Here is a 27,573-nt window from a genome sequence, read left to right on the forward strand (position 1 = left end):
ATTTGCCCTGTTTACAAGTACTTTTGTATTGGGCTTAGAATCTTCTCAGTTTTTGTGTAATCTTTAAAAGAAAAAAATAACCCTTTATATTCTACTCACTGTCTGATAAAATAAACCCATGTGTGATTTGTGATGGAGGCAGTAGATAAAACAATTAGGATACCAGTGCCTATAGCTGAACATTATTTTTCAAAATTTTGTTTCAGACCAAATGTATACAGGGATTTTGATGCTGTACACTGACTAGAAACTTGCTTTTCATTTGGTTGAGTTTTTTTTTTTAGGGGGGGGGGTTGACTTGGGAGAGAGGAAGAAGCAAAAACTGGGAAAAGCATGGAGTAAAGTGTGACCAGGAATGTTTTTTAAAAATAAGCCAATATTCTTGGTGCTTTGGGAAGGGCCCATAATGAATAGTTCTGTACCTGACTAGACTTTAAATAATATCAAATGGTGGCTAAAGATATGCTGAACATAACAACTCAATAGAAATTGTTTTTGCTACTATTTGCTAAGTCAATTTTCTTTCTTGCTTAAAAACAAGATGCCGTTCCCCTCCCCGCCAAGGAAAAAAAATATCATGGTACAGATTCTTAGAATGGCAAAAGTCAGTTTAACTGCATTTGAATACTTATATAATATTATGAAAATTATTAGGTACTGGGTATTGAAACCAGGGGCACTCTACCACTAAGCTACATCCCCAGTCCTTTTTATTATTTTTTGAAAAATTGAGACAGGTTTTCACTAAGTTGCTGAGGCTGGCCTTGAACTTGAGATCTTCCTACCTCAGCCTTCCACATAGCTGGGGATTACACGTGTGCATCTTCATGCCTAGCTGCTATTTGCTTTATTTCTGAACACTGTCTTCTCAATGGTCTCTCCTCCAACTAGGTAATTAGTCCTTTTCATTGATATGGTAGAAAATAGCTAAATATTTATCATAAGGCCAAGGCCAGAGCCAGAAAAGAGGTTTCAAGTAGGACCTTGATTCTAGTTGCTGATGGCTACCAGAACCTTTAGGTGAGAAGGATTCTAGATCTAAATCTGGGTTCAATAGAAAGAGAAAAATTCTGTTATAAATTAATGTGTCCATCCTGAACTGGGCACTGGAGGAAGAGGCAGCACATAGGCTGTGGCTGTGTCTTCCCTGGTCTCACCTGTGTTATTAGGTATTACTCTTCTTGTGGCATTTGGTGCTACCTTGCTAAAATCAGAAAGGAGCAAAGAGATGGGGCAGAGCTAGGAAAGATGGAAAAATGCCTGGGAAGCAGGCAATGTGTGTTAGACATGTGGAGATAATTCACAGTTATCCTCACTGGTAGCTGGGACTGAGATTCAAGAAGCTGGCGCTCTGATAGTGAAGTCTGCAGTCAAGTTACTCCCCTGACTGTGCACTAGCTTCCAGTCAGTGTACTTACCATGCATGGCCAAGTGGTGAAAGAACTGCCTAGAGTGGGGAGTATGATGTGGACTATTAAAAAGCACATCTCTCTCCCTTGAGTGGAGGAAGGGGAATTAAAGTGTGCAGCTCTACTGAGCAATATGATGAAGATGCTCTGTTTCTAGCAGTGCAGCGGAGCTTATCAAAAGCACATATGGGAATCTCATGGACACAGTGACATAACACACTCAACTCCCCAAGATTCAGATTTCAGATGGGTCTGGAACACCCCTGTGATTGCATTCAGAGGGTCCCCAAAGCCTTGACCCTATTTAAGTACCCAACCCCACAAAAAGGCTTTAAATGAAAGAAATAGCGAGTTAAAAACCCACATACATATAAAACTGAGGGAGGATTTATAATAACTGCTAAAACCTGTAACAAAAGAAAGTCCTGGTTGAGGTGCACACAGATACACTTCATTCCCAGGATGTGCTCTGATATGCACACCGAATTGGCGGTGGAAGTCAGAAAGTCATTCGTGTGTTAGTTTATGCTTTGGCCAGAGCTAGTAGTACAAAATCTAAATTTTCCACTGAAAATTATAGGATGGTCAGTCTTGATAAGCAAAATGTTCTAATTTTGATTTGCTGGAATCTGCCCTCTTAACTGAATCTTGGCATCACTAATGCAAAACAGTTGCTCTGCAAGTTTGCAAAATCAGCCAGCAAAGAGTCAGAGCTTTCTCCCTTAGGGAAGCCGTTCAGAGGACCAGATTATCAAGGGTTTGGTAGCTGTGGCACCTGAACCATAGGATAAGCCCACCTGCAAATAAAAGAAAAAGTGAAACACACAAAATGTTTTGTGTGCCCTAAAAGAAATAAAAATCAACTGAAGTCTGAAATTAAAATTAAGAATTTGACATGCTGGTGGAAGAAAAAGGAAGAATTAAAAAAAAAAGTAAAGTTAGTGAATTAAAAAAAAAATCTAGCCCCAGTCTGTGCCAACACGGACATCTGGCAATCTGTGGAGTTTTAATTACCTCTTTACGCCATAGGCCATATTAAGCAAATTGTCCAGCCTGCAAAGAGAAGGAGGGTCTTTGGGTTAATGCCTCACAGATGGCAAGATCACTCAATGGAACTATTAATAAGAATGCTCCATTTTCAAAGAAGAAAAGCTCAACAACTTTCCCCACTGCTGAGGAGTCTATCCACCGGTAGTTTCCCCCTTTCCTGCCTCCAACTGCAAATAATTCATGTTCAGGTCAATGCTAGAGTTTCAAGCAAGTGTCTAATGAATCCCCCCTTTCTTTCAAGGTCTCAATCATTCCCACTCCCCCCACCTCTCAGAACATTTGTGTGGATTTTATTTTATATTGTGTGTGAAATTGTTAGAATGGGGTGGGGGGCTTCTTAAATTGTTCACCTTTTGCTGTAATTAAACTTGTGAATAAAGGTCTCTGTTCCAGATCAACAAACAATACATGTGCACACAATACGCATCAGAATGGATCTTTTCTGTTAGCCTAGCTACATTAAATCTCCTTACCACACACATGGGTGCAGGGAGTGTTTGTGGGTTAAGACTGAAAAAAAAATAGCTTACTATTTACAGCCTGAAAACACCTCCTGGCAAACTGTCATTATGCTATAATCTTCCTCACGTTTAGTACCTTACTTGGGGACAAGCTATTCACACCATGGGGCAGTAGTAACCATAGTTTCCACCATTAGAAGCCTGCTGGAGAGGCTTTTTACATGAATACTGCATGCGCTCTCACACAAAATAAAAATTAGATGATTTGGACTCTTCATGAAATCATTAACCATTTCAGATTCATGGGGTATGGGAGGACAACTGAAGAGGCTGATTTTTCTGTGGCCAGATGGACTGTTACTATTCTAAATAGACGGACCTACTATTTTTCCCACGTGAAGTTTAACAAGAAGAAAAACCCTTTCATTAAAGAGGAGTTGGGGCGTGGGTGGAATGACATAGTTGTTTAGAATTTACTATGGTTAGGTCAACGCTATGCTTATCTTCTTGCACAATGGAGGCCGATCAAGGTTGCACTGCCTTCATGGAGAAACCAGTCTTTCAGAAATGTCTAGAAGGGGAATGCTCCCAGCACCAGGAGCTTCCTGGGGGTTGGGTATCCAAAGAAAACACTAAGGCTTGAATGAAATCTTCTTCCTTGTCTTCAGAATGTGCTGACTAAAGAGATAAAGTTAACACTAAAAAATTTTCCTCCCCTAGAACCCAGAATTCCCTAGGAAAAGAGGACAGGACAAGCCACTCCCCTCAGGCAAGGATCTGCCTCTGGGCAGTATGAAAAGCCCCTGCCCAGTCTGAAGTCTAAGATTCTGAAATGTCACTTGTGACTACTTTTGTTGAAACCAAACTTTGTTCGGTTAAATTTTGTTTCTACTGAAGAATCTCAAGTTTAACCAGTCACAGTAGGAAGTTGCAAGGGGTTTTGAAGAGCATCTGGTCTAATCACCTCATTTTACAGGAGTGGAAACTGAGGTTCTTTGCCTTGCCCCATACTTCAGAGTCATGGGCTTCCCTGGCCCTTGCCCAACTCTGTACCATGCAGCAGGGGTTCCCTTCTCTGTGGGCATACCTACCTGAACCTCTGAGCCTGGTGGTGGAGTGGGCCTGGGTAGCGCCGGTTGGGAGACTGGTACAGCTGGGACAACAGGGCCTGGCTGGACTTCTGGCTGGGGTTGTTGGCAAACTTCACAGTAATCGGTTCCGTAGCACCGCTGGGCTTCTGACCATTCAGCCCTTTGATGGCTTCTTCTGCCTCAATCCTCTTATCAAAGCGGATGAATCCCACCCCTCTAGACACTCCTGGAGAAAATGAAAGAGTCTTTGTAAAAAGTGAAAAAACCAAACTGGTAAATATCTTTGGGAAGAGATGAGTGGGGCCTCATGGACATTGTGTGGGGTGTCAGTCCACCTGTGGGGCCTGGCAGAGCCCAGCTCCTTGAACTGAAATGTATCTGCTTTCATATACACCAGCATGGCCCTGGACACATGCCTCCAATCCCTAGAATAGAGGATTTCTTGCATCTGTCCTCTCTGGTCCTCTACCACTTCTCGTCTCCCTCCAGTTACTATAAGTGAACATCCACCAACCAGTTTCCAGTTCTCTAGTGAGTCCTCCACACCCAGTGGCTAAGTCATCTATATGAAAAGACAACTCTGACTACAGTTCAACCTTTAAAAACATTTTCTAAACCTCTTATATGCCTTTTGAATATTGTACTTTGTGCATTGTATCTATTCTTCACTGCCCCAAACAGAACGAACAAGAAACAAAACCCACAAAATACCCTTCCCTGGCTCCTTGCGGCATGCAGATGAAGTCTAGATTTCCTGATATTCAGTGTCCTTGGAAATCTGGTTCCAAATACCCTGTTGAGCCTCACACCAGCTACCCTGAACTGCCTGACGTTCCTAGAACAGGCTGTTGTTCTTCCTTAACTCTGTGCCTTGGGATATGGCATCCTCTTTATCTAGAATGCTCTATCACTCCCTTTTGCCAGGTAACCTCAAGTCATCCTGCCAACCTGTTCAAACATTGCCTCTACAATGGAGCCTTCCCAACAATCATCACCAGGCATAGTACACTCTTTCCTGAGCTCTCACAGGGCAACTTGGACGGCACCTAGTGGGAACCTGTCACATTGGAGTCCTGAAAGGAACTATGCTTTTCCTTCATCCATGGTTCCCAGTGTCCCTCTGCACAGTGTCTGGGTCAGAGCCTATTTCAGTGAGAGTTGGTTACATGAATCAAATGACAAACGTGCTAAACTTCTCTCAGGGGGCGACTTCTAAATTGAGATAGAGTGGGGGGTAGGCATAAAACACCTTGTCATTAAAAATGCAGCCCCAGGTACTTTACCTTTCTTGCTGAGAGGTGCTGGCTGATTGACTTTCTTTATTCTGGACAAAGAACCTGAGTCCCAAAGCCTGGGTTCTTACCCTGCTCTGCTCCTGACTAGCTGGTGGGAAGTCAGCTCTCACTTTGGATCTGTTTGCTGATGTACAAAATGAGGTAGTTTAAAGTTCCTTTTAACTCTGTAATGCTATGAATTGGAGCTAGAGCTACACATACAGGTTTTCACATACAAAAATAACCGTTACTGGTTGAGGGCTGAAAGAGACTTTGAAGGTTATACAGCTCCATTCTCAACCTGATACCCAAATTCTCTTTTACAACCTTGCCAAATAGTGTAGCGGCTGCTGGAACAATTCCCACGACGGAGAAGTCTGCATCCCAATATGGCCCATTTTAAATTTGGGCAATTGATGGATGAGAAATCTTTCAAGTCAGAAGTGTGCCTATTCATGACCCACATTCTCTACTTTAAGCAACTATTAGCCTGCTCCTACGGATAACAGTTGGGCACTGATATGCAAGAAAAGAAATTACAAAGAAACACTTAACCTGTAACTTGGTCAACCAGGATTCGTGAGGTGATGATACGACCGTATTGCGAGAAAAGCTGCTCCAGCTCCTTCTGGGTCATGGTTTTGGGAAGGCCGCTAACGTAGAGGTTAGCATCCCTGATTGAGGCCGAGCTCGGACGGGCATATGAGACCTAGGAGAGGCAAGAGGACTAAATCCATTATAGGCACTTGACCTCAAGGGAGAGACTGAGGAAATGACCAAGAGGACAGTGCCTCAGCTGGCAGTATAGCTCAAGGTGCCAGTTAAAACCACTCAATAGTTCAGAGTCGGAGCTACTCTTGTAATAGTAATGAGAATTAGGAGAACAGCCATAGAGGAACAAAAGGAGAGTTGACGATAACTTAAAACAAATGCACAGATAAGGGTCTCTAAGTGCAGAACAAAATAGCTACTGTATGGCAGCTGTTAAATGCAGAACTACCCACGCATGAAGTTCTGAAGATTTACCTCCTGGATGTGGGTGTATAGATGATTTACTGTATCCAACACATAATAATCTTTGAATAAACCAAAAAAAAAACCCCTATGAAATTCTGCTCTGCACATTTCTCTCCCTGCCACCCTCCCTACCCCCATTCTCTTCAAGAAAACATAAAAGCAATCGGGTTCTCTGTAAGATTTTTTTTTTGTAATGTTCTGTCCTTTGTGTTGCTCCAATCTGTTCCCATAAGGTCTGCTCTCCCTGAATGACAAAGCGCTGGTGAAATGGGATTGAATGAACATCTGCTTGCGAAACTGGATATGTGACCTTGTCGGCACATCTGCAAGGACCAGTTGCCCCTAACTTTGAGATTGGGCAGATAAAACCACAACAAACAAAATGGGGGCACAGTGTGCAGGAGGGAGGGAAAGGGCAGCCAGAGAGGGAAGAGAGCTTCACTGATGGTTATAATAAGTTTGACTTTGTAAATTTGTCCTCCCAGATCTCTCAACTGCTTTTTTTCCTCCCCAAAAAGCTAACACAGAAGTGTAAACAGATCTGAAATTCCATCTGCAAGAAGCCAAATCTGTAGCAGTACACATAAGCAAAGCAAACCCCAGCAGTCATTAATTTTAGACTTTCATTTACTTATTTATTTATTTTTTTAAGAAAACAACATCAGACATTTGAAATATAATTTACAGCTAGTCTAACAAAAGCACTTTCCTGCTAAAGCTATTTCTGGGGCGGTTATGGCTCAGAATAGATGATGAAAACAGTCATTTCAGAGCACATCTGACAACGTCGGACAGGAAGGGACTTATATGCCTTAGCATTTTTCAGTTGGGAGTTTTATTGAATCTAGATAACGGACTTCATAAGACCTGGTAAGACTGTGGGGCCACGCGTGTGTGAGTGCATGTGTGCTCACACACAAGCCAGTGTGCAAAAGGAATTGCACATGTAAAAACCAACCCTTCACCATTAAGAACTAAACCTTTGGAAGCAAAGTGGACACTGCTTCTGGAAACTTCAGGGGAGAGAATGGGTGTAGCAAAGAGGAAGAAGGATGAGTAGACTCCTCACCCATGGCACATTCTCCCTTTCTATGACAGAGACACCAGGTCCCTTTATGAGTTCCACACCTAAAAATAGATGTTGACTCAACAGAAAATGATGTGAGTGACTAATCTGCCTCTCTGGCCTCCCCCTGCTGATGGAGTGAGGCAGCTGCCTACATTGTCTACATCTTCTAGAAACTCCTGGGTGGCCTGGGAAGCCGCTATAGGTTTTGCTTCTTCCTAGCACAGGGCTGGGAGGCAGAGGGTCCACTTCATTGAGGTTTCCTGTGTATGCACTTGAGGCCACAGGGGGTCGTGGGGGGGGGGCGCGAGAAACCCATGCAACTGCCTGGATAGGGCTTCACTCCACGTAATGTGCTCCTGCCCTTGTCCTCTCAGGCTATAGCATAGAACTATTTTTGAGGCAGGAGGAAGGAGTGGTCAGGAGAAGGAAATCTCATAGTGGTGGGTCCACAGTACAAGTCACCCTCGTCTCACTCTAATTACTGGCAAGTCATCTGAATGTCATTTGCCCCTCTCCCACCTTTATGCTTTTGCTCATGGGGAACATTTTTTCCATCTTCTTCCTCAAATACAATTTTTACTTTTCTTAAGGTGGCTCAGCTCAAATGTTACCACCTTTTCTTGATAGCCGCCTCTGTCTGATCTTGCCTCCTCCTAAAAGTCTCCACAGCAATGTGCTCAATGAATCATAGCACTTAACCCGTTCTAACCTTAACTCACCACCTCTCTATCTGGTCTGACCATCTCCTTGAGGTCATGGATTATATGTGTCTTATTCATCTCTGTGGCTCTAGCTCCCGGCACAGAGCCTGATTCCTGCTGGGTGTTTAATACCTTCTGAAAAAAAAATGAGTGGACACCCACAGCTCTTGATGGATGATGTGGCCCTTAATGGCTCTTTGGGGTTAACTATAACTTGGTTCCTCTACTAAGATGGATCACTGAGAGTCAAGCACCCAGAGTCATAACTGTGTTTCCCTACTAAGCTAAAAGCTAAGGGACAGTTTCCCACTCTTCAGTGTCTGGGGTTGGAATAACGAGAAGAGGACGTTGTAGGAATAGACATCACTTCTCTCAGCAAACATTTCTTGAAGATCTACCCTGCACCAGTTACTTGCTGTGCTGTGTTCTGGGGACACAGCAAATGCAAGACAAGGTCTTTTGCTCCGGAGGACCTCCAAGTCTAATGGAGGCCACAGACATCTCACAGGACATGCTTGATAAATATGGGTTGAGTAGAATAATGGATGAGGAGGCATATAAACCAATTATCACAAAGTCACAAGACGTGTGCTATGCCAGGGCTATGTATGCGTGTGACTCAAATGCAGAGGAGGGATAAATCAAGGATTAACGAGGCCAGGAATAAGACAGAGCTGAAATGAGGCTGTTGGTGAGACAGGTGGTGGTAGGGTCAGGGAATGGCGGCCTGGTAATAACCTTCCTCTCTCATGAATACAAATGAGGCCAAAGCTAAGGGAAGGGCCTGGCATTGTGCATTTACTACTATCCAATAAATGCACTGTGGGTAGTAATGAACTTGATTTCCATTAGTATTGGGCACCCAGATCTAGAGTACAGAGGGAATCATTTTAAGGACTGACCCTGCTAGGGAAAAGAAGCTGGCACTGGAGTCAATGACACAACCAAAACTATTTCCCTAAAAGATGATTCTGACAGAGACGGAATCTTAGGGAAAATTACTTTGACAGATTCCCCAGAGATAGACACAAGGCAGTAACAAATCCCAAAAGTGAACAGCACCTTGGTCATTCTATCCCAAGACTAATTCCTGCTTAGTTTTTCTCCTCAATTTGGACCCTTAAATTGCTGTTGTTTTATTCCCCTGTGCCAGTAGGAGTGGACAAAAATGACAGGAAAAGGATCTTCCTGCCTTCAATATTCAAAAGTGCATTCCAGTATCTAAAACTTTCAAGTTTCTTCATACACTTATTAAATTCCAGTGGAATGACTACTGATGTCAGATCCTTTCTCACGCCTAAACATTTAAAAAATATTGCCAATTTTCAGCCCCTGTAAAGAGGCCAGCATTATTGGCACGTTAGCTCTTCTAACGAGAAGCCTAGAACCTGAGGCTCCCAATGCTAGAGCCAATGCTCTAGAGAATTCCCCTTGCCTTGGACCATCAGGTTCCTGCTTATTTCATTCATCCAGAATCTTTGAAGACAAAGATTGGCATTTCTAGGCCATCAGAGATATTGCTCCAGAACTCAGAAAGAGCTGAGAGTAAAGAGGCCACTTCTCTCTCTGGGTAATGTGGTGGCCTAAAGGCAGGTGACCATGAATGCCTGGCTTCACAGACAGTGTTTACAGAAGATTTTCAGCCCTTTTCAAACTCCCCAGCACTGCCCATCCCTGCCTGCCCATAATCCCCCCACCCTCTACACTACAGCAACAAGATTATGAGCTCAGACTTTGGGTGGGCTCCAGTACTCACTAGCTGTGTGAGCTTGAGCAAGCAATTTGATCCTGATAAGTCTCAGTTTCTTTACTTGTAAGAAATGGGGGACAATTCTCCTCTAATGGGTTATTGTAGAAATAAGTAAGAATATTTTATGTCTAGAACATACCTAGAATTTAATTAAACTTAATAGCATATATCATAACTTATATATTATTATGATGAACTATACAGGTGTCTGTGGGTCAGTCTGGTATCTATCCCTCATTGGGATGTACCCTCCAATTTTATCAAACAAGCAAACACATGGATCACTACTAGTGAATGCCTACAGAGGCAGTGTCCTCCTTTGCTACCCTACTGGGGGGTCTGGCTATCTTTCAGCAGTTCACTGCCATGAATTTCCTCTAACATGTTTCAACAAATCCCACCCCTTCACATCCACAAAATACTTTCCACTTTCTTAAATGACTTAGTGCTCTCAGAGATTTTCACAAAGTGGGTCAGGCAGCATTGTCATTCACCACAGATGGAGAGCAGGACCAGGGCTGGGGTCTGCCTCTTCCCACACAATACCCACAGGTCCCTCTGCCTGCTCACAGCCAGGACTTGGCTTGGCGGGTGGGGGAAGAACAGCATGGTCCCTTATCCGACCCACCATAATGCAGAGAAAGGAGAGGACATTAGAAACAATAAAGGCATGATCTTGGGGTTGTGAGGAAGGAAAAAATGGGAGGAAAAGGCATCCTTCTTAGCTCCTGAAAGGTGCTCCTGTGGGAAACCACTGGATTAAATAAGAGTTCACTGACTTCTCACTTTCCTGAACAACTGCTGTGAACTAGACCCTGGGATGGGTGCTGGGAGTGTGTCTGCTTCAAGGACCCCCACAGCCTGGCAAGGGAAATAATCAAGCAAATGAGGTACAATACTAAGGGCTGTTGACAAGGGGACACTCATCTTCCACTTCTGTTGTTTCCCTCCAAGTGGAGGGTGCCCTGGAGTAACAGTCTAGGCCTTTTTCCAGCCCCTCACCCATTCTTCTCCAGGGGACTTGGAGCAACTGCTCTGAATGGAGTCTTCAATAATGGGGTACTTAGGTGCTGGAGCTTCCTCCCATCTGGGAGCCAATGCCAGACAGAAGCTCAAACTCTGTCCTAGGCTCTAAGTTCTAAGGGGGCAGGCTCTGTTCTCATTTGGGGAGACCTGTGGGGTTCAGAGCACTATGACTCCCCCTCCACCTGCCACCTGATACATGCTGTTCTTTTATCAGGGGCAAAAACTGATGGTAATGTTTCTAGTGAGTTCTAATTATGCCATTTCTTCCTGCACAAAACTCTTCAATAATTCTTTAATGCCCTGTGATGGAAGTCCAAATCTCTTATCTGGGCATTCAAAGCCCCCTGGAATCTGGCCCAAATTTTCTTCTCCTGCTAACCCTTTCCTGCACCCTTTCAAACAAAAACACAGTCACAGCTTTCTGAGTAGTGCTGAAGGTTTCCACTTTCATGCCTTTGTTTTTGGTCTTCTTGATTAGTCAGTCTGTCAAAGTGTTAGGAAGTCCACTGGGTCCAAGTAATACGTCCAGGTCTTAAACAGTAATAAAGATGACCTCGGGATTCCACACTCTTTTGTCTTGCTTCTCAATTGGTTTAGAACCCAGATGTGCAAAACAGTGAGGTCATCTGTTGGGCCCTTTTGGATTACAATAGTGGCATGGCATCTGGAAGTTTTTGTGAGCTAGGTATTATATTTACAAAACTGCTAATGTCTATAATCACAGTTCAAGGTAACTGGAGATAAAGATGTCAGAGGCCACACGGGTGTTCTTGACACTACTATCCCTGATATCTGCTTCAGAGAAACTTGGTGCTAGAAGAAGTGACCTCAAGAGTTCAGTGCAGGATTTAACACAGCTGGCTATCTAGCTTGTACATTCTACCGACAGGAAGCTCACTACCTCATGTGGCATCCTATGCCACTGCTGGCCATTACTGATTTTTCTTCCTTCGACAACCCTGGAACATTCTCCCTATCCTCATCACCCCTTATCTTGTGGATCTCACTGACAGATGCTAGTTACAGTATCATGTAACTATTTTGAAACAGGGCACTCCAAAGAAGCTTTTGTTTATGGTATTTTAAGTGAGTTCCTGTTCTATAGTAGAAAAGAGTGAAGAGGTTAAGAGCAAGGGCTTTGGGCTTGAGGAAATAAAAATGTAAATCCTGACCACTTTCCAGTTGTGTGACCTTGGGGTGAGTCACTTAATCTTTGTGGGGTGCATCACTTGAATAACATAGTTTAGAAGCTCTCTAAAAGAGCTATTTCCTTGTAGGATTTCTAGGCACCATACCTGACACACAGTAAGTGCTCAATAAACAGCAGCTTTGACATGATTGCTATGTAATTAGGCCTTATGCTAGACATCAGGGTGCAGAGATGAATACAACAGTCCCTGACACGCAGGACTATTAGTCTAGCAGAGGAGACAAACAAACCAATCATTTCAGAAGATCAGGCTGCAGATTTTCCCCGGTTTGTTGTAACACCCTATTCTCTGAGTGAATACAAACTCCCCAGAGCAGACAGGTCCCTGGGGAACATTCTTTCCAAAGAGACCAGGAGAATGGCAGCAGAGAACAGACTGCGGTGCTGCCAGGGCTTCTAGGAGCAAACCCTCCCAGGGACTTCCAATCCCACCTCTGGGAGCGGGGAGAGAAGAAAGAAGCCAGCTGCCTCCTAGAAACAACAGCTCTGATTGTGAGGATTGGTTCACCTCTGTGCCTGTGGCTGCAGCCCTGCTCACAGGCAGGACAGGTGTCCGTATTTGTAGCCCCACTCTTTATACTCCCCTCCACCTGCCACCTGATACATGCTGTTCTCTTATCAGGGGCAAAAACTGATGGTAATGTTTCTAATGAGTTCTAATTATGCCATTTCTTCCTGCACAGAACTCTTCAATAATTCTTTAATGCCCTGTGATGGAAGTCCAAATCTCTTATCTGGGCATTCAAAGCCCCCTGGAATCTGGCCCAAATTTTCTTCTCCTGCTAACCCTTTCCTGCACCCTTTCAAACAAAAACACAGTCACAGCTTTCTGAGTAGTGCTGAAGGTTTCCACTTTCATGCCTTTGTTTTTGGTCTTCATTCATCATGGCAAAATGAACTCCTGCCCACCTTCCATGAAGCCCAGGCACAAATGACTGCTCTCTCCTTGGACTCCATAGAAGATACATGTCTCAATGACAGCAGCTGTCATACCTGAAACATTTATTTTTTTCTTTCTCTCTCCCTCCCTTTCTTCCTTCCCTTCACCACCTTTTATTTTTTATTTTTCCTGGGAATTGAACCCAGGCCCTCTCATGTCAGGCAAGTGCTCTACTATTGATCGACATCTCTATCCCCTGGGGAGCATTTCTTGAGTATTCAATACAAACGATGGTTACCCACAAGTGAGGTATCATTAGTTCTGTTTTCCAGAGACAATTATGACTCAATGAGATCAAGTACTTGCCCAAGGTCACACAACTGAACTAAGGCAAACAGACAAACTTGAATATGACTCAAAGTTCTGGGATCTTTCCATTTTGCCACGATAACCTGAACAGTGAGATAAAAGCCATATTCTTGGCACCAACTGTTACTTTTACTGGAAAGGTACCAAGTGGGAAGGAGAATGCTGTAATATTTTATTAGACTATTAGAGTTGGAAGGAACCATTCTGCAGATGAGGAAATAAGGTAAGTTGCTCAAGGTCATTCCTAGTAATTTTTGATGGAAGCAGAACTGGACTATCCATCTTAACTCAAAGCTTTTAATGAACAAAAAGGGAGAAGGGGAGAGGGATGTGGTGCTTTCTGATCTTTGACAGACCAGCTCTCCTGTCCTGAGGCTTCAGAGAAATAATTCTTTAGTTCTCAGGGCCACTGATGTTCTAGGCAGCTCTGTGCCACAGAACTTTCTGGAATCAGGAAATGTCCTATATCTGTGCTGTTCAATATGGTAACCATTAGCTACGTGTCAGTATGGCACATTTCAAACATGTCTAGTGTGCCCAAGGAACTGAACTTCTTATTTAACTCAAATTCAATATGTGGCTAGTAACCACTATACTGACTAGAGTAGTTCTACACCAAGAAAAAACACAGAGTTGTAACATCTAAGAATGAGAAAGGACATTTAGGGTCATTTAGTCAAAATTCATTTTAAGACAAGATTTTTTTTCCTATCTCATCCCTAATGTTTCATTTGAATGACTCTGATGATGAAAGACTCACTACCATTCAAGGCAAATATTCTACTCTGACAGTTACACAGCTTTTCTTTCCAGATTATTAAAATATAGGATTGAACTAATGCCTCTGGGTCACTGCAGAATTTTCTTTCCAAGAGAATGGAAAAGCAACCATTGTGGGATAGATACATGGGTTCAGAGCTCTCTTTGCCATCTGCCTCTGAACAACCTTTACAGTGTCATGTCTTTTAAAAATGATCTGGATGGGTAAAAAACACCAGGGATGAGCTGACCAGAGTGGACAAGAAAGGACCACCAGTCCCTGTGATCTGTAGTCATATTCTTCTAACATAGCCAAGGGAGTGCCAATTTTTCAAAAGCAGCTCACATCACATTGTTGACTTCTTTTATGCTTATGGATGGCTAAAGCCCAGACCCCATTCCATGTACTTCTGAAAACTTAAGTGTCTAACCTATACCTTCCCAGTTTTCTTTTTGTAATCCACACATAGAACACTGCAAAAGACCTCAAAGATACTAGCATCATATCAATTTCATGAGCTGAGAGCACAGGGGAACTATATTTCCATCTCTCCAATTCCTATTTCTGTATTTGAATTTATTCACTCAAAGGAAGTTAACTGGGCACTGGAGACAGAGCAGCCAAATATAATCTCCCACAAAAAAGAGAGAGGCAGCTGGTACAACTGGGGTAAATGTGCATCCAGTTTCCGATAGCCCTGCCATGTGCCTTCTCCTTGGGGATTCAGTGATCCAGCCGCCCCTGCTGACCTTGGCAGGGAAGTGCTCCCACACTGGCTCTGACTATAGCCTGAATGGGGGAGGAGAGAAAATGCTTTTTTATTATTAACAAGACTGAGGAAGGCAGGCCATCATTTCTGGGTAGGGTGATATCCATCAGCAAAAAATGATCTGCTAACTCTTCGGGAAGCATTAAGAGACGTGATAGGAGAAATAATTGCTTATGCCAAGTGCAAAGAAAAGATGCCTCAGCGGAATGGAGGCCTTTAGCAAGGCAGGTGGATGGCGGGAGGGGATGGGGGGAGACACGGCTGCCCATGACCCCTGGCAAGAGAAAGAAGCGGGAGGGGCAAACTGGAACCTGCAAAGCTCAAGTGTAGGAAGATCCCCTGGAGGCACTGTTAGTGCTATTAGAAGAATAAAGTGAAAATGGGGAAATGGTTAAGCAGCATCAAAACATCAGCAGAGAGGCGGAAATATGCGAACTCACTCTCCTTCCTGGAGAAGGGAGGTTTTTCCTTCTGAAAGGCCCTCACTCACACACTTTCCCCTAGTCTTGCTCCCTTGAGACTTGGACTGCTGCCTCGTGATAAAGTGTCTTTCTTACTCTCTCACCCCATCGCCTGACTGAGTGCAAACTCTCATGGGTTTGCTCAGAGCTGGATAAGCAACCCTTTTGCCCCTTAATCTGAGAACTAGTCCTGAAATTGCTCACACCCCAAGTTTACACAAGAGCTGTGCTTTGGAAATGTTTTATTTCAAGTTATATTAGTATAATTCAAGTAAAAGCTTAATGCAATTATTAGAAAAAAATCACTAAAATCATCTGTAAATATGTAATGCAATGAGAAAAGAACAGAAATATGGAAAAATGTTAACACTATTGGGCTGATATGTGTTCATGATATGATTCTCAGCATTCTAAATTATTTAGAAATGAGGTCTTGCTTTTAACACGAATGAAAAAGCCCCTAATATAGAGATGATTTTGTCAGTATCTAAGGCTGACAAAACCTACTGTAGTAGCCTGCAAAGTGTTGGTTTCATTTGTCAAACACTCCATGTGGCACGCCATTCACAGGTGAACCCACAGAACACTCTCCCACTCACACCTTGCACAGCTCCCTATCTCCCCACAACATCCAAATGGAAACCTCTACAACCCTGTGATCACCCCATTCCACTGCACTGGAGTTGCTCCTTTTCAGGAGCTCTCAGAGCAAGAGCAAGCAGTGAGCACTTCTGCAATCCTGCTCCTCACACTTAGGTTGAAACCCAGATGTCTCACCATTCTGAAAGTTTTAGCAGGATTGAGAACAAACCTTCAGTCACATTTTATTGAAGGCTCTCAATGTCACTTGAATATCAATCCAACCAAACCTTTGGTAAACATGTGCTTGTTTTGAAGGTACTATAGAACCATCTAAATTTTTTTGTTGTTGTTGTCCTTAATTAAAGTGACTAAGAGCTGAACCAAATGCAACTGGACTCAACTGAGTGCTTCTTAGTGTCTGAAAGTACAGTGTAAAGTCAGGGCTGCTCATTTAGAGCTGAGGACTGGGATAGGCATTAGGCATGAATGGGGTCAGTGAGGGAGAAATGGGAATCCTTTTCCAGAATCCACAGCTATTTCACCCAATGCTTCTCAGAGTCCCAAATGATCCTTGGTGGAGAAACTAGAAAACCAAAACAAAACAAAAACAAAAGCTAACAAATAGCACCTCAAAGCCCTAAACGGAGTAAATCAACCCCACTGAGCTCAGAGTCGAACACTGAGAAATGACCCAGTTTCCTAAGTGGGATTCCAGGCTGCTTTGGCAGGCCCATGGTCCATACCCTATGGCTTCCTGAGACACATGGATGGAGGCATTTCCAGGGCACTGCCGTCTCTGGTTACCTAATCCTAGGACTTAAAACAGAATCCGGAAAGCCAGGGTCTAGGAATAAATTATTTGAAGTCAGGGGTGTCCCTAAGTTCAGAAGCCCTGAACCATAAGTCTGCTTACTGAAGAACCTGGAGGAACCCTGTAATTCAGTTGTTTGCTTTTTATATCTCCTCCCCATTTGAGGGAGTATAACCCATGTGTGTGCAGAGCCAAATACACACCCACACACCCTTACAGAATGCACATGCTGTTGGGCAAACAGTCATTGTGGCACTCCAACATGACCTACTGCAGAGAACTATTTAAAACTTCTTTTTCTTACTCCAAATCTCATTTACCAACTATGTGATCCTGGGTATGTGCCTTAACCTCTTTGGGCCTCAGTTTCCTCATTAGTGTAATGGAGATAATAGCACCTTCTTTTAGTCTATTTTAAGAAAAAGAGCTGACATATGCAAAGTAATTAGCCCAGGGACTGTTCAAAGGTTAAATGATAATAAGCATGTAAAAAGATTATAAATATTATTGGACACAGCATAAAAACTAAATGCAAGATAGCATTACTATTTATTATTATTATTATTATTATTACTTCCTCTCGAGCTCATGCTCACACATTAAGCAACTCCTCTTCTAGAAGCAAGGTCCTTTGGATGTTAACTCCATCTCTACTGTTGGTCAGTTGTATGGCCCTGAACAAATCACTTCACTTCTCTGAGCCTGCTCTCCAAGATAAGGGGTTGGAATCTCCCACTAAAGAAATTATAGACCAAAGAACTATTCCTCTGGAGTCACCATCCACAACTACTCACTGGGGGCATAATTATGCACCATGCCCTTTCTCTGCTTTCTTTACCAGAGGTTTGGCCTTGCCCTCCACATGCCCTCAATATTCACACACAGTCGCTTTACATTCCCTTTAATAAAGGTGAAATGGATTTTTGTTGATAGGGAACCATCATTTGTGGACACCTCTTACTAGTCGCCTGGTAATGAACCATTCACTGCTCAATTGGCAAAACAGTGTTTGCATATTTAAATTTGAGTTCAGAGGTTGCAAACTGCCTGTCCAAAGGTCAGCTAACTATTAAGTTCTGTTTGGTTGTCCTACATAATGCTTTAAAATTTTTTTGAGTTAGTTTCTAGTCTTTAAAAATGTGGGAGATTTGACGTTTAAAAAAAAATCCAGATTTCAGTTTTTATTGAGCAAATGAAAGATCTAGCAACAATCCGGATTTGAACAATCCTCACTGTTATCATTACCACCACCATCAGCAGCAGCAGCTGAATAGCTGTCCTCTTTACCTAATACACACTTGAGTCCCCCCCACCTCAGGGCTTTCCAAAACCTTCCCTGAGTCAGATTGCTAATCTTTCATCTGCATAGTTTAAGAATTAACTCTTGATTTGCCTGCACCTATTTTGCACATAAAGTAGTGCAGAAAGCACTCCAGAAGCAGGGTGGAGGAGGAGGGGGGGGGGGCGGGAAAAAAAGAGATAAACTTGACCAAAGTTTGCAAACATGGTTCCAAGGATATCTCTCTAATGCATGCTTCCAAAGAAGATATTTGTTTTTTCCAGATTGGCAAGTTATCTATTCCTTCATGGGAGTCAGAGCAAAGAGATAAATCTCATGTCACTTATCAAAGCAAACTGAACCAGAAGAAGTAAACAGTGGCCTGAAAGGCAAAAAAGCAATTTTGAGAAATTAATAAATGATGAGACTATTAACAGCACATGAAAAGGGTTTGCTTTTTTCTTCCCTTTAATATGATTTTTTACCTTAAACACTGTGTCCCTTTAGGAAAGGGAAGAAAAGTTAATAAAGAAACCTATCACTCAAACTTAATTTTTAGTATGGCAAATAAACTGCTTTAATGAAAGGGCTGAAATCCCCAGGTTTGCACATTAAATTTTCATTCATAGTAGAGAATGGAAATTATTGATTCAGCCGTGGCATCATGCTTTTTGAATCCTACAGTGCTTCAGAAGCCCACATTTCCGCTGGGTGCAAATGTGTTGGCAGCATTTTGATGCAGGGGGAGCCCAGGGTGGGTGGAAGAGTGGAGAAAGGGATGTGGATGAGGGAAGGAGGCAGACTGGCTCTTCTCAGGAAAAAAAAAAAAAATCAATGTTCCTTGTCTCTAAGATCCACTTAGATAAAGCATTTGATAGTATGATGGGCCAGGGGATACATTCTGAGACCAGAAAAGCCAGGTCCACTCAGTCTTCTGGGAAACCCCAAGGGCATTAGGAAATACTAAAAAGAAAAAAAAAAAAGGCAGAATTGATGGCTGATGATTTGATCCCAAACCCTTAGAGAAGAGTTTGAGTTTAAGAAAACTATAGAGGAAAGAAAATACCTTTCTCAGTTCAAGGTCAGGGTGTCTGTCATGGGAAGAATAAATGTCTGGCATTCTAATGCTGAACTAGATAGTACGGGAAATCAATCAGACCCACAAATACAGCTATCAACCTGGTGTGGCCTCATCAAACAGTCAGGTGACATGAGCATCTCTTCTTTACTTACAGCACAAAAATAGGTATGTTTTTCCTTTGAAAGAAATTAATCTTCCTGCCTCTCAGAGGACTACTTCATAATTAAACAACTCTTGATTATTTCCCCCTTAGAGAACTCACAGGAACTGATTCTAAGCCTAGACGAGGATAGCCTGAATTAGGCCCATTTTGGTGTCTTTGTGTACCAAAGACTGTAGGAGATCAGGGAAAGCAATTATCTTTAAAAATAAGCTAAACTCAATTGCAAAAGTAAAGCTGCTTAAAAAAGAAAGATAATCACATATTAAAAATAAAAGGCTTTGTTTTGTTTTTGTTTTTTATTACCTCTTCGCTAAGATTATCCTATACTAGTCAGTAGACTCTTCTGTCAGTCTGGGTGTTGGAAAAGTAGCTCTGTTGGACTAAAAAGTTCTGGTTTTGTGTTTTCAGACGCTGAGAGCTGGTGCCATCTATAGATTTCCATTCTGGGAGAGGTTTCTCTTTTGTCCTACTTTGCGTCAGACCTGCTGTCGTGAGGATAAGAGCGCCCAGGAGACACTTCCCTGCGGTTTAATAGGCTATGAAGGATGGGACTCATTAATCGCTGGCAGCTGCCCCTAAACAGGATGCTGCCTGGAGGTGGGGGAAGAAGCAGGAGGGAGGCCAAGGAGCAGGGAGGGTCCATCCTGATGACAACCCCCTTGCTGTCCAAAGGGGGCCCCCAGAGCAAGCAGCACCGCCTCCTGAAGGATCCCACAAATGTCTGAGCCCAGAGTATAACAATGCTGCCACAGAAACCTGTACCTCCTGAAGGAACAGGCTCTGGGTTACTTTTTTTTTTTTTTTTAATTTACAACAACAATCACTCCTGAGATATTATCTGCCCGTCTTATTACTCTTAGATTGATGAAATATTAGTGTTTTTGTTGTTCTTTTACTATGTTCTCATTGATTTTATAGCAGCTGTTCCTGTTACACCAGCGTGTGTGTTTATAACTGACTTTCCCTTTCCAGTTCATGGTTGGGAGGTTCCTAACCACCCCTAGCCAAAGCCAGTCTGCTCAGACTGGTTTATGTCTCTTGACTTGACACTCTGACCCTCCAACCTCATCTTCTCATTGCCTCCTGTCTAAACTCAGGCCATACTAGTCACACCTAGAACAGCTTCCCTGCCTCAACCTCTCCCCTTGGCTTGCTCCTGCCATCTGTGCCAACTCAGGCTGACAGGCAGGCCCTTTAAGTGGGGTCTTGGATCCCAGGCACCTGATCTGCCTTCTGGATTGGAGGTCCCAGGGCTCCTAGAACCTTCCCTATACTCAGCCCTCATCTCACTCTTTTGTGATGGCCCATGTCCCCACTTAGTAGGGTGCACTGTAAATGTTCTTTGAATAAATAAAGAACACCACTTTTGGCTCCACACAGCCTGGATTTATTAGATTCACAGAATGAAATTTAACCAGGGCCTCCTGAATCAGGAGCCAGTATGTCACCTCTTACCTTTATGGTTTTGGTCTGGAGTCTGAGTCCATTTAAAGTGTTGATGGCTTTCTCTGCATCCTTTGGATCAATATAGTTAACAAATCCATACCCTAAACTCTGTCCTGTGGAAACATTAAAAAAAAGAGAGAAACACAGAGAAAGAGAGAGCCAGAGAGAGGGAGGGAAAGAAAGAGAAAGAGAGAGAGAAAGAAAGAGAGAGAAAGAGAGTGCTCAGTATCTTTGTAGATGCAACACTTTCCATTGCAGTGGGTCAAAACCCTCCTCTGGTACATGCTTCCTTTATGCTGGGGTTTACCCCCAGACTTGAGAGCTTTTCAATTCTTCCATCCCTCACTCTGGTTGGCCTTTCAACTTACAGGGCTACTTACTCTAAAAATGGGTAAGTACCCCTGCATCCACACCTGATATGTACAAATGTCCACATAATCAGGAAGAAGCAGGACAGGGCAGTAGAAAGACAGCAGGTGTAATTCATTAGAAGAGATTTGAACTGGATTCCTGGGGCTTTCCTATGAGCTGTGGGACTTTGGAGAAGTCCTTTAATCTCCCGTTTCCCCAGATTTCTACTCTGGAGATAACACACTTACCTCAGACAAGTTTGTGAGAGTTAGTAAGACATTGTATAAAGAAGGCCTACCAAGTACATTTCCTAGAACACAACAGTGCTCAACAAAAGACAGCTCTGCTCTGCTTAGGCCCGTAAAATCAGGGTCAATACTGGATGCAATAGCTGTGTCTATGGCCTCAGTCATGCCAGCCACACCCACACTCAGAGGGATGTAGCATAATCTGAGCAGCAAAAACTGGAGCCCATTATAGTGAAGGAAGCAGGCATGGCCAGAATTGAAAGCAGTTGCTGCAAATCATTCTTTGCCCTCATCATCCCTAGGGCCACAGAACAATAAAAAGAAGAGGGCGGGGATTTCTATTGTAGACAACAGGGGAGCTCCTATCACAAAGGGGAGAGTGCAAACACATTCTGCAAAGAGGATTTAGCTACTTTAGGTGGAGATGGCATCAAATTGTCTGCAAAAAGAGGTAGCGAGTGACAGGGCTCCCCCCTAAGTGAAATAAAAATAATGTGCTTGCGATCGTGCCACTGATTATAAATAGTCCATCAGCTCTGCCATGTGTCATCAGCCAGAAATATCATTAGGAAACTTTACATTTTCTGACATACCCTTTAAGAAACACAGAGCTTGTGGTGGCTACAAAACCAGCTTGAACTTCCCAGGCAATGTTATTGATTTGTGGGCGGCAGCAGAGCCGAAGGGGAGAGAAATGACAGGACATCACATGTCAGGAAAGACTGATTACATAAAGCTCCCTTTGGAGTACTGGGGCCAGGACTGGGAGACAATACAGCAAAAAGCCTGCCATGTCCTGGTGACAGGAGCCCATTTCAGCAGCCAAAAAAATCTTTCCAACAGCTTCTGTTTTGCTGGTAAATGTCTGTGTTTGTGTTGGTTGTAGGAGGGAACCTGGGAAAACAAGTTGGGTTCTGGATCAGAAAATGGGTGACTTTGTTATCCTTCATAGGATGGAAGCAAAGAGAAGCATGAGAAAACTCAAAGGCATACCCTAATGGAAGGCTGTCATCTCTGCCATGAAAAACTTCAGATGACTATCTTTAATTAGGGTTTGCCATTGGGTTTTGGAAGAACAGTTAGAATAGGAAAGACAGAGGCAAACTTTGCCAGATAGGACCTTTACCAGCCAGAATTGGTAACTGAAGAAGGAAGAAAGAGTGAACGAGTGCTGGGCACATTCCACTGCTGGGACATTTCTCTTTCCATTTTATGGAGTAAGTGTGGTGCATGAGTGGTGTGTGTGTGTGTGTGTGTGTGTGTGTGTGTGTGTGTGTGTGTGTAGAGAGAGAGAGAGAGGTTGAGAGAGAGAGGAAGAGAGAGAAAGAGAGATGTGTGGATTGTAAGACCCTGCCACATGGTCTGAGAACCTTCATTTTGCAAACACACAGATACAAGAGATCACTTTCATTGGTTTAAAAATACCATTTATCCTAAATTTGGCTCCACCTCATCAAGCCTAACTACATTCACCTAATTAAATCCATTTTCATCATGCAAATTTCTCAGTCATATTTACCTTGCATATACAAGAAGTCTAAAAAATTGCTGTATTAAAATATTCTTATAATCACTTTTTAAAAACAGTCATGCACCAAGTTGAGCTGCTTTAAAAGAACATTTTTTTTAAAGCAATGAGGTCAATGATAAACCTTATATATGAATTCTAGCAAACTGGTTAGATGGTCCATTTTTCAGTCCAATTTAATTTGTGTAAAATTAAAATAGAATTTGAAAAAATATAAACAAAACCTCATTTTAGCTGCAAACATTAGACCAACCTCACACAGAAAAAGTTCCTTATTTCATCATGGTGATGGAATATATGTAGAGGAATTTATTATGTTTTCCAGTGGTGCAAGTTTCTAATGCATTATACTTTTAAAAATTATCCATATATTGATATAAGTTTAAATATAGTGGATATAGTTTTTATATTCTAATTTTTATCTCTGTTTTAGGCTTTTGCTTCTAGAGAAAGGAAAACACACTCAGGCTCAGGAATTAGGAAGGTTGCAAAGGTCAAGTAAGGGGAAGATTCCTGCCCAACTAGATGTGTTACATCAACCTACCTGCCTGTATCAGTCCCAAACCCATCCTCACTTTGGTTCCTGACTATAATTAGCACTATTGTGCTATCATCACCTGTCTCAGGTTTAGAGAGACTGTGTTTAACATCAAGGAGGAAGAAAAACTGAAAACCAGATGAAGGTTATTTCAGAAAGGGGGAAAAAAGGGTGGAGAGTCTCCTTGATACAAAATAATGAACTGCAAACTTTAAAACAGAGCACTGCATTGAACAAAAGAGGATAGAGATGGAAAAACTTGCCTGTGAATTGAAAGATCTGAGATAAACTGTCAGCATAATGAAACTACCTGTGGTTACCCTGGCCATGAACAGGCTTTCTTCATGGATTCTCACCATCATAGGAGGAGTTCAGCTATGTCTAATAAAAATATACTCTATGGATATAAAAATATGCTCGAGTATTCTTTTTTAAAATGCCCTAGAGAAGATTTATTTCCTAGGTAGAAAATACAAAAAACCCAAGCTTCATTTCTTTTAGAAACTGTTTTAGTTGTGGGGGAAAGTAAAATGAGGAAGAATTTTGTTTTATATTTGGTGGCTGTATATTGTTGGTGGGTTTTGGATCTAGAGTTCTGTGTTTAAATGTATATGGAAAAATATAGATGGAACAAATTCACAAAGAATGATATTTTTTTTTCCATGGGGCCCAAGAGAGTCACCATGTTCAGAAGCCTGCAGGATCCAATCCAAAGGCTATAACTAAATGTGTATGTATCTCCAATTCAGAAATGATGTATTTTTATTATTCTTTTTCCCCCCCAAGTAGCTACATCTTCTCCCTTTAACATCAACAGAGTAACAAGATTTGAGCATATAGATATGGCAAAAGAAAATTAGCAGAATTTATTTTTGTTTCCAATTTATAAATTTATTTATGCAGCAAGTTGGACAAACAAAAATGAAATTACCAAAGTTATGCTTATTGAATTCTCTCTGTTAAAGAAAAAAGATATTATGAAATGAAGACTATCTCCACAACTTAACAGCTCTAGTGAGTATCTGGCTTTTTGATGCCCATAGGACCTAATATTCCTGTCCAGCTGCATGGGTGAGGGGTCTCCACTTACCATGCATGGGAAGGAAATGCATTCTTGGCATTCTTGGATGGAAACTTGTAATTCAGGAAGTAGTTTCCAAGAGAAAACCTCTATACATGATGGCTACATTTTAAAGCACCTAAGTACTTTGGTTAAACAGGTTTGTTTTGAACAAGCTGTTCTTAAATCTGAATATTTCTGTTTTTATGCAGCACAGGCACGTGAATACACAAACACAAAATGTCCTCCAGACATGGCCACTCTCCACACTGTTAAAATAATTTTTGAATCTAACTTCTCCTCTAAAAAACCAGACACTTCTTTCCATAAGAACTGACTTACACGCCTGTAATCCCAGTGGCTCAGGAGGCTAAGGCAGGAGAATCATGAGTTCAAAGCCAGCCTCAGCAACAGCAAGGCGCTAAGCAACTCAGTGAGACTCTGTCTCTAAATATAATACAAAATAGGCCTGGGGATGTGGCCCAGTGATTTAGTGCCCCTGGGTTCAATCCCCAGTACCCAAAATAAAACAAAACTGGCTTACAAATGTTTGTATCTTTTTGCACACAGCAGGTACTTAACAAATGCTCAGTAAGTAGAAGAATTAATGGACACTTTTGTACTAATCTTTCATTTCTGGAAACATATGACCAGAATGTTTTGTATATTTGTTGGACGAAGGAAAACAAAGAAAGTACCTGGGGAATTCGTTTTGCATTGTGAGGAAGGAGGGAACACAGTAACTGACCCCAGGGACTGGAAAACGAAACAGAGGATGTCCTGGGTGAATTCTCCTCTAGCACAAATCAGGTGAGCAAAAAGAATCACCCCTGCCCAAATTCCACAGTGATTCTGGATTTAGAAAATACTTTCCCATCCATTCTATGGCATTTGTTTCTCACAACAACCCTGGGTGAAGAGAGATAATTATCATTACACAGATGGAGAAACTGAAGCTCAGAGAAAAATGTAATTTGCCCAACATCACAGAGCTGGATCTCATTCTAGACCAGGGGTTGGCAAACATTGTTTTATGTGTAGGTTAGGATACAAAATAGTTTAGGCTGGTGGACTCTACAATCCTTGTCATGACGGTTCTGGCCTTGTGTAGCAGCCAGAGACAATATATCAACCAATGCCCTGGCTGTGGTCTAATAAAACTTTATCTAGAAAAATAGGCAGTAGGCCCAATTTGGCCCTTGGGCCATGTTTTTCAGATCCTCTGATCTAGATCTTTTGGCTCCAAATCCTGCACTGTTTGCTATAATCACAGTTGCCCTATTTGAAGTAAAATGTTATTAACAACTATGGTGAGGTCCAGAAATACCTCAGAGGCTTTTTTTGGATCATCCAAGTAAAAGAGTAAATTATTTTAAGTGGTTTGTGTTGGGCATTTTTATCGTATTCAGTCTTTAGTAAGTGGCCAGATCATAGCTGATTATAATCCTTTATTTTTTCCCGGATTCTGGGTAGAAGTGGCTTTTCCTTGCCTTTAGGGTCCCACTGACATCTTCATGGCTGATCACAGCAGCAGAGAAGCTGGCTGGAAGGAACCTCAGCATTTCTACACTGCTGACCTGCATACTTTGCTCTTTCTCTCTCTCAAAAAACCATCATTTCCCAGAAACCTAACAGTTCCTCCCCTCATCTGTAAGCCCCCAAGGGGGCAGCCAGATGGGTAGATGCTGTTGACGAAAACTTCCTAGTTGAGTAAGGAATTTTTGTGGATGTTAGAACCCCTAGCTCAGGCTGAAATCCCATTCTAAAAGCACATGATAAAATCCCCAGTCACCTCAAGATCACCTGCTTGGCGATAATTCACATACTGGGTTAACTGCAGTCAACTCCAAATCCCAGGATGCCCTCGCTGCCAGTTCTGAGATGCCTTTCCCTGCTGTTAGCTGCCTCGAATTTATCTTTACACATCCAAAAGAGGGGCAGAGAGAACTGTGGTTGTTCCTGCATCTATAAATGTGCATGTGGCTCGAAGCTGTACTTGCATATAACCTTGATTAAGTCATTTAGGCCTCACCAGCCTGTTCCCTTATCTGGGAAACTAGAGACAATCCCTTAATCCTCACAATCAAAGGATCACTGTGGAGATTATTTTAACATGGGGACTAATGGCAGCTATAATTTACTTAGTGCCATCTTGTGCCAGACCCTGTGCTAAGTGGCTTACTCATGTTACCTCATGTCATCCTGTGTGAATTGGGCATCACCAGGCCCGCTATGCAGACATGGAAAATGAAGCTTAAGAAATGTTAAAATAACCTGCCCAAAGCCGACTAGGAAGTAGACTCCAGGATTAGGATTCAAAGGAACCGAGGCCCGGGTGCTATCCCAGTTATGCTTTCTCTCACAGGTGCTGTAAGTGCCCAGCAGAGTGTCTATACTGGATAAATCTAGGGAACTCAGTTGGCTTGCCTTGGGGGCTCTCACACTGACTGGAGGTACCCTGGGTTCTACAGCACCTATGGCTCTGGCTCCCTTTCCTCCCTCCTGCAGGGCGGGGGTGGGATTTAAAAGTGTTGGTCAGCAGAGTCTTGGCTTTTCTCTTGCCAACTTCAAGTAATTACATCCAATGAGTCAGAATATTGACTACTTTTGGTAATTTACACAATTGCAAAAACTAAGGATGGTTTAAAGCCTTGGCTACTTCGAATGTGGTCCTCATACCAGCATCATGGCCATCACGAAGAACTTGTGAAACATGCAGATTCTCAAGTCCATCCCAGACTTACTGGATCAGGATCTGCATTTCAACAAGATCCTCAGGTGATTCAAAGACACATTAAAGATGGAGATGCACTGGTCACTCAGAGTGGGTCAGATGTGAGTCTGAACCTCAGTTCTTCTGCTTATTGCCATGGGACCCTGGCTCAGTTAAATGAACTTCCCTGTGCCTTGGTTCCTGGGAAACTATTCATCCAACCCACCAAGGAGGGAAGCTCTGATGAGGAAGTTCTCAGAATTTCTTAACATACGTTAGTCCTTTTTGATTCTCAAATTTTGCATTCTTTTTGTCTCTTTCTGCTTTGGTGTTTTCATCTATAAAATGGGGTCAATAATATATTTTTCAGGGGCTGTTAGGAGTATTAAACATGAAAGTGCATGCAAAGGGCCTGTCATGTAACAGATGTTCCTCAGAGGTTGGTTCCTTTTCCTCTTCTCTCATGCCCCGTTAGA

The 27,573-nt window shown here is 42.5% G+C and overlaps 1 protein-coding gene across 7 annotated transcripts in view; it reads right to left on the bottom strand.

Annotated features, from left to right (window-relative positions):
* ELAVL4 (ELAV like RNA binding protein 4) overlaps positions 1–27,573 on the bottom strand; it is a gene marked incomplete at both ends in the record, with an annotated part of 83,507 nt that overhangs the window by 1,197 nt on the left and 54,737 nt on the right. For 5 of the 7 annotated variants that reach the window (XM_081307988.1, XM_081307987.1, XM_081307986.1 and 2 more), the window contains 4 exons: positions 2,424–2,462; positions 4,012–4,237; positions 5,841–5,994; positions 20,669–20,772. In XM_081307988.1, the coding sequence (XP_081164114.1) occupies positions 2,424–2,462; positions 4,012–4,237; positions 5,841–5,994; positions 20,669–20,772 (523 nt within the window). The remainder of the gene's footprint in view (positions 1–2,423; positions 2,463–4,011; positions 4,238–5,840; positions 5,995–20,668; positions 20,773–27,573) is intronic. The other 2 variants (XM_081307989.1, XM_081307990.1) reach the window with 1 other exon arrangement.

This window comes from Spermophilus citellus (genome assembly GCF_964194105.1).
Source record: "Spermophilus citellus genome assembly, chromosome: 9".
NCBI lineage: Eukaryota > Metazoa > Chordata > Mammalia > Rodentia > Sciuridae > Spermophilus > Spermophilus citellus.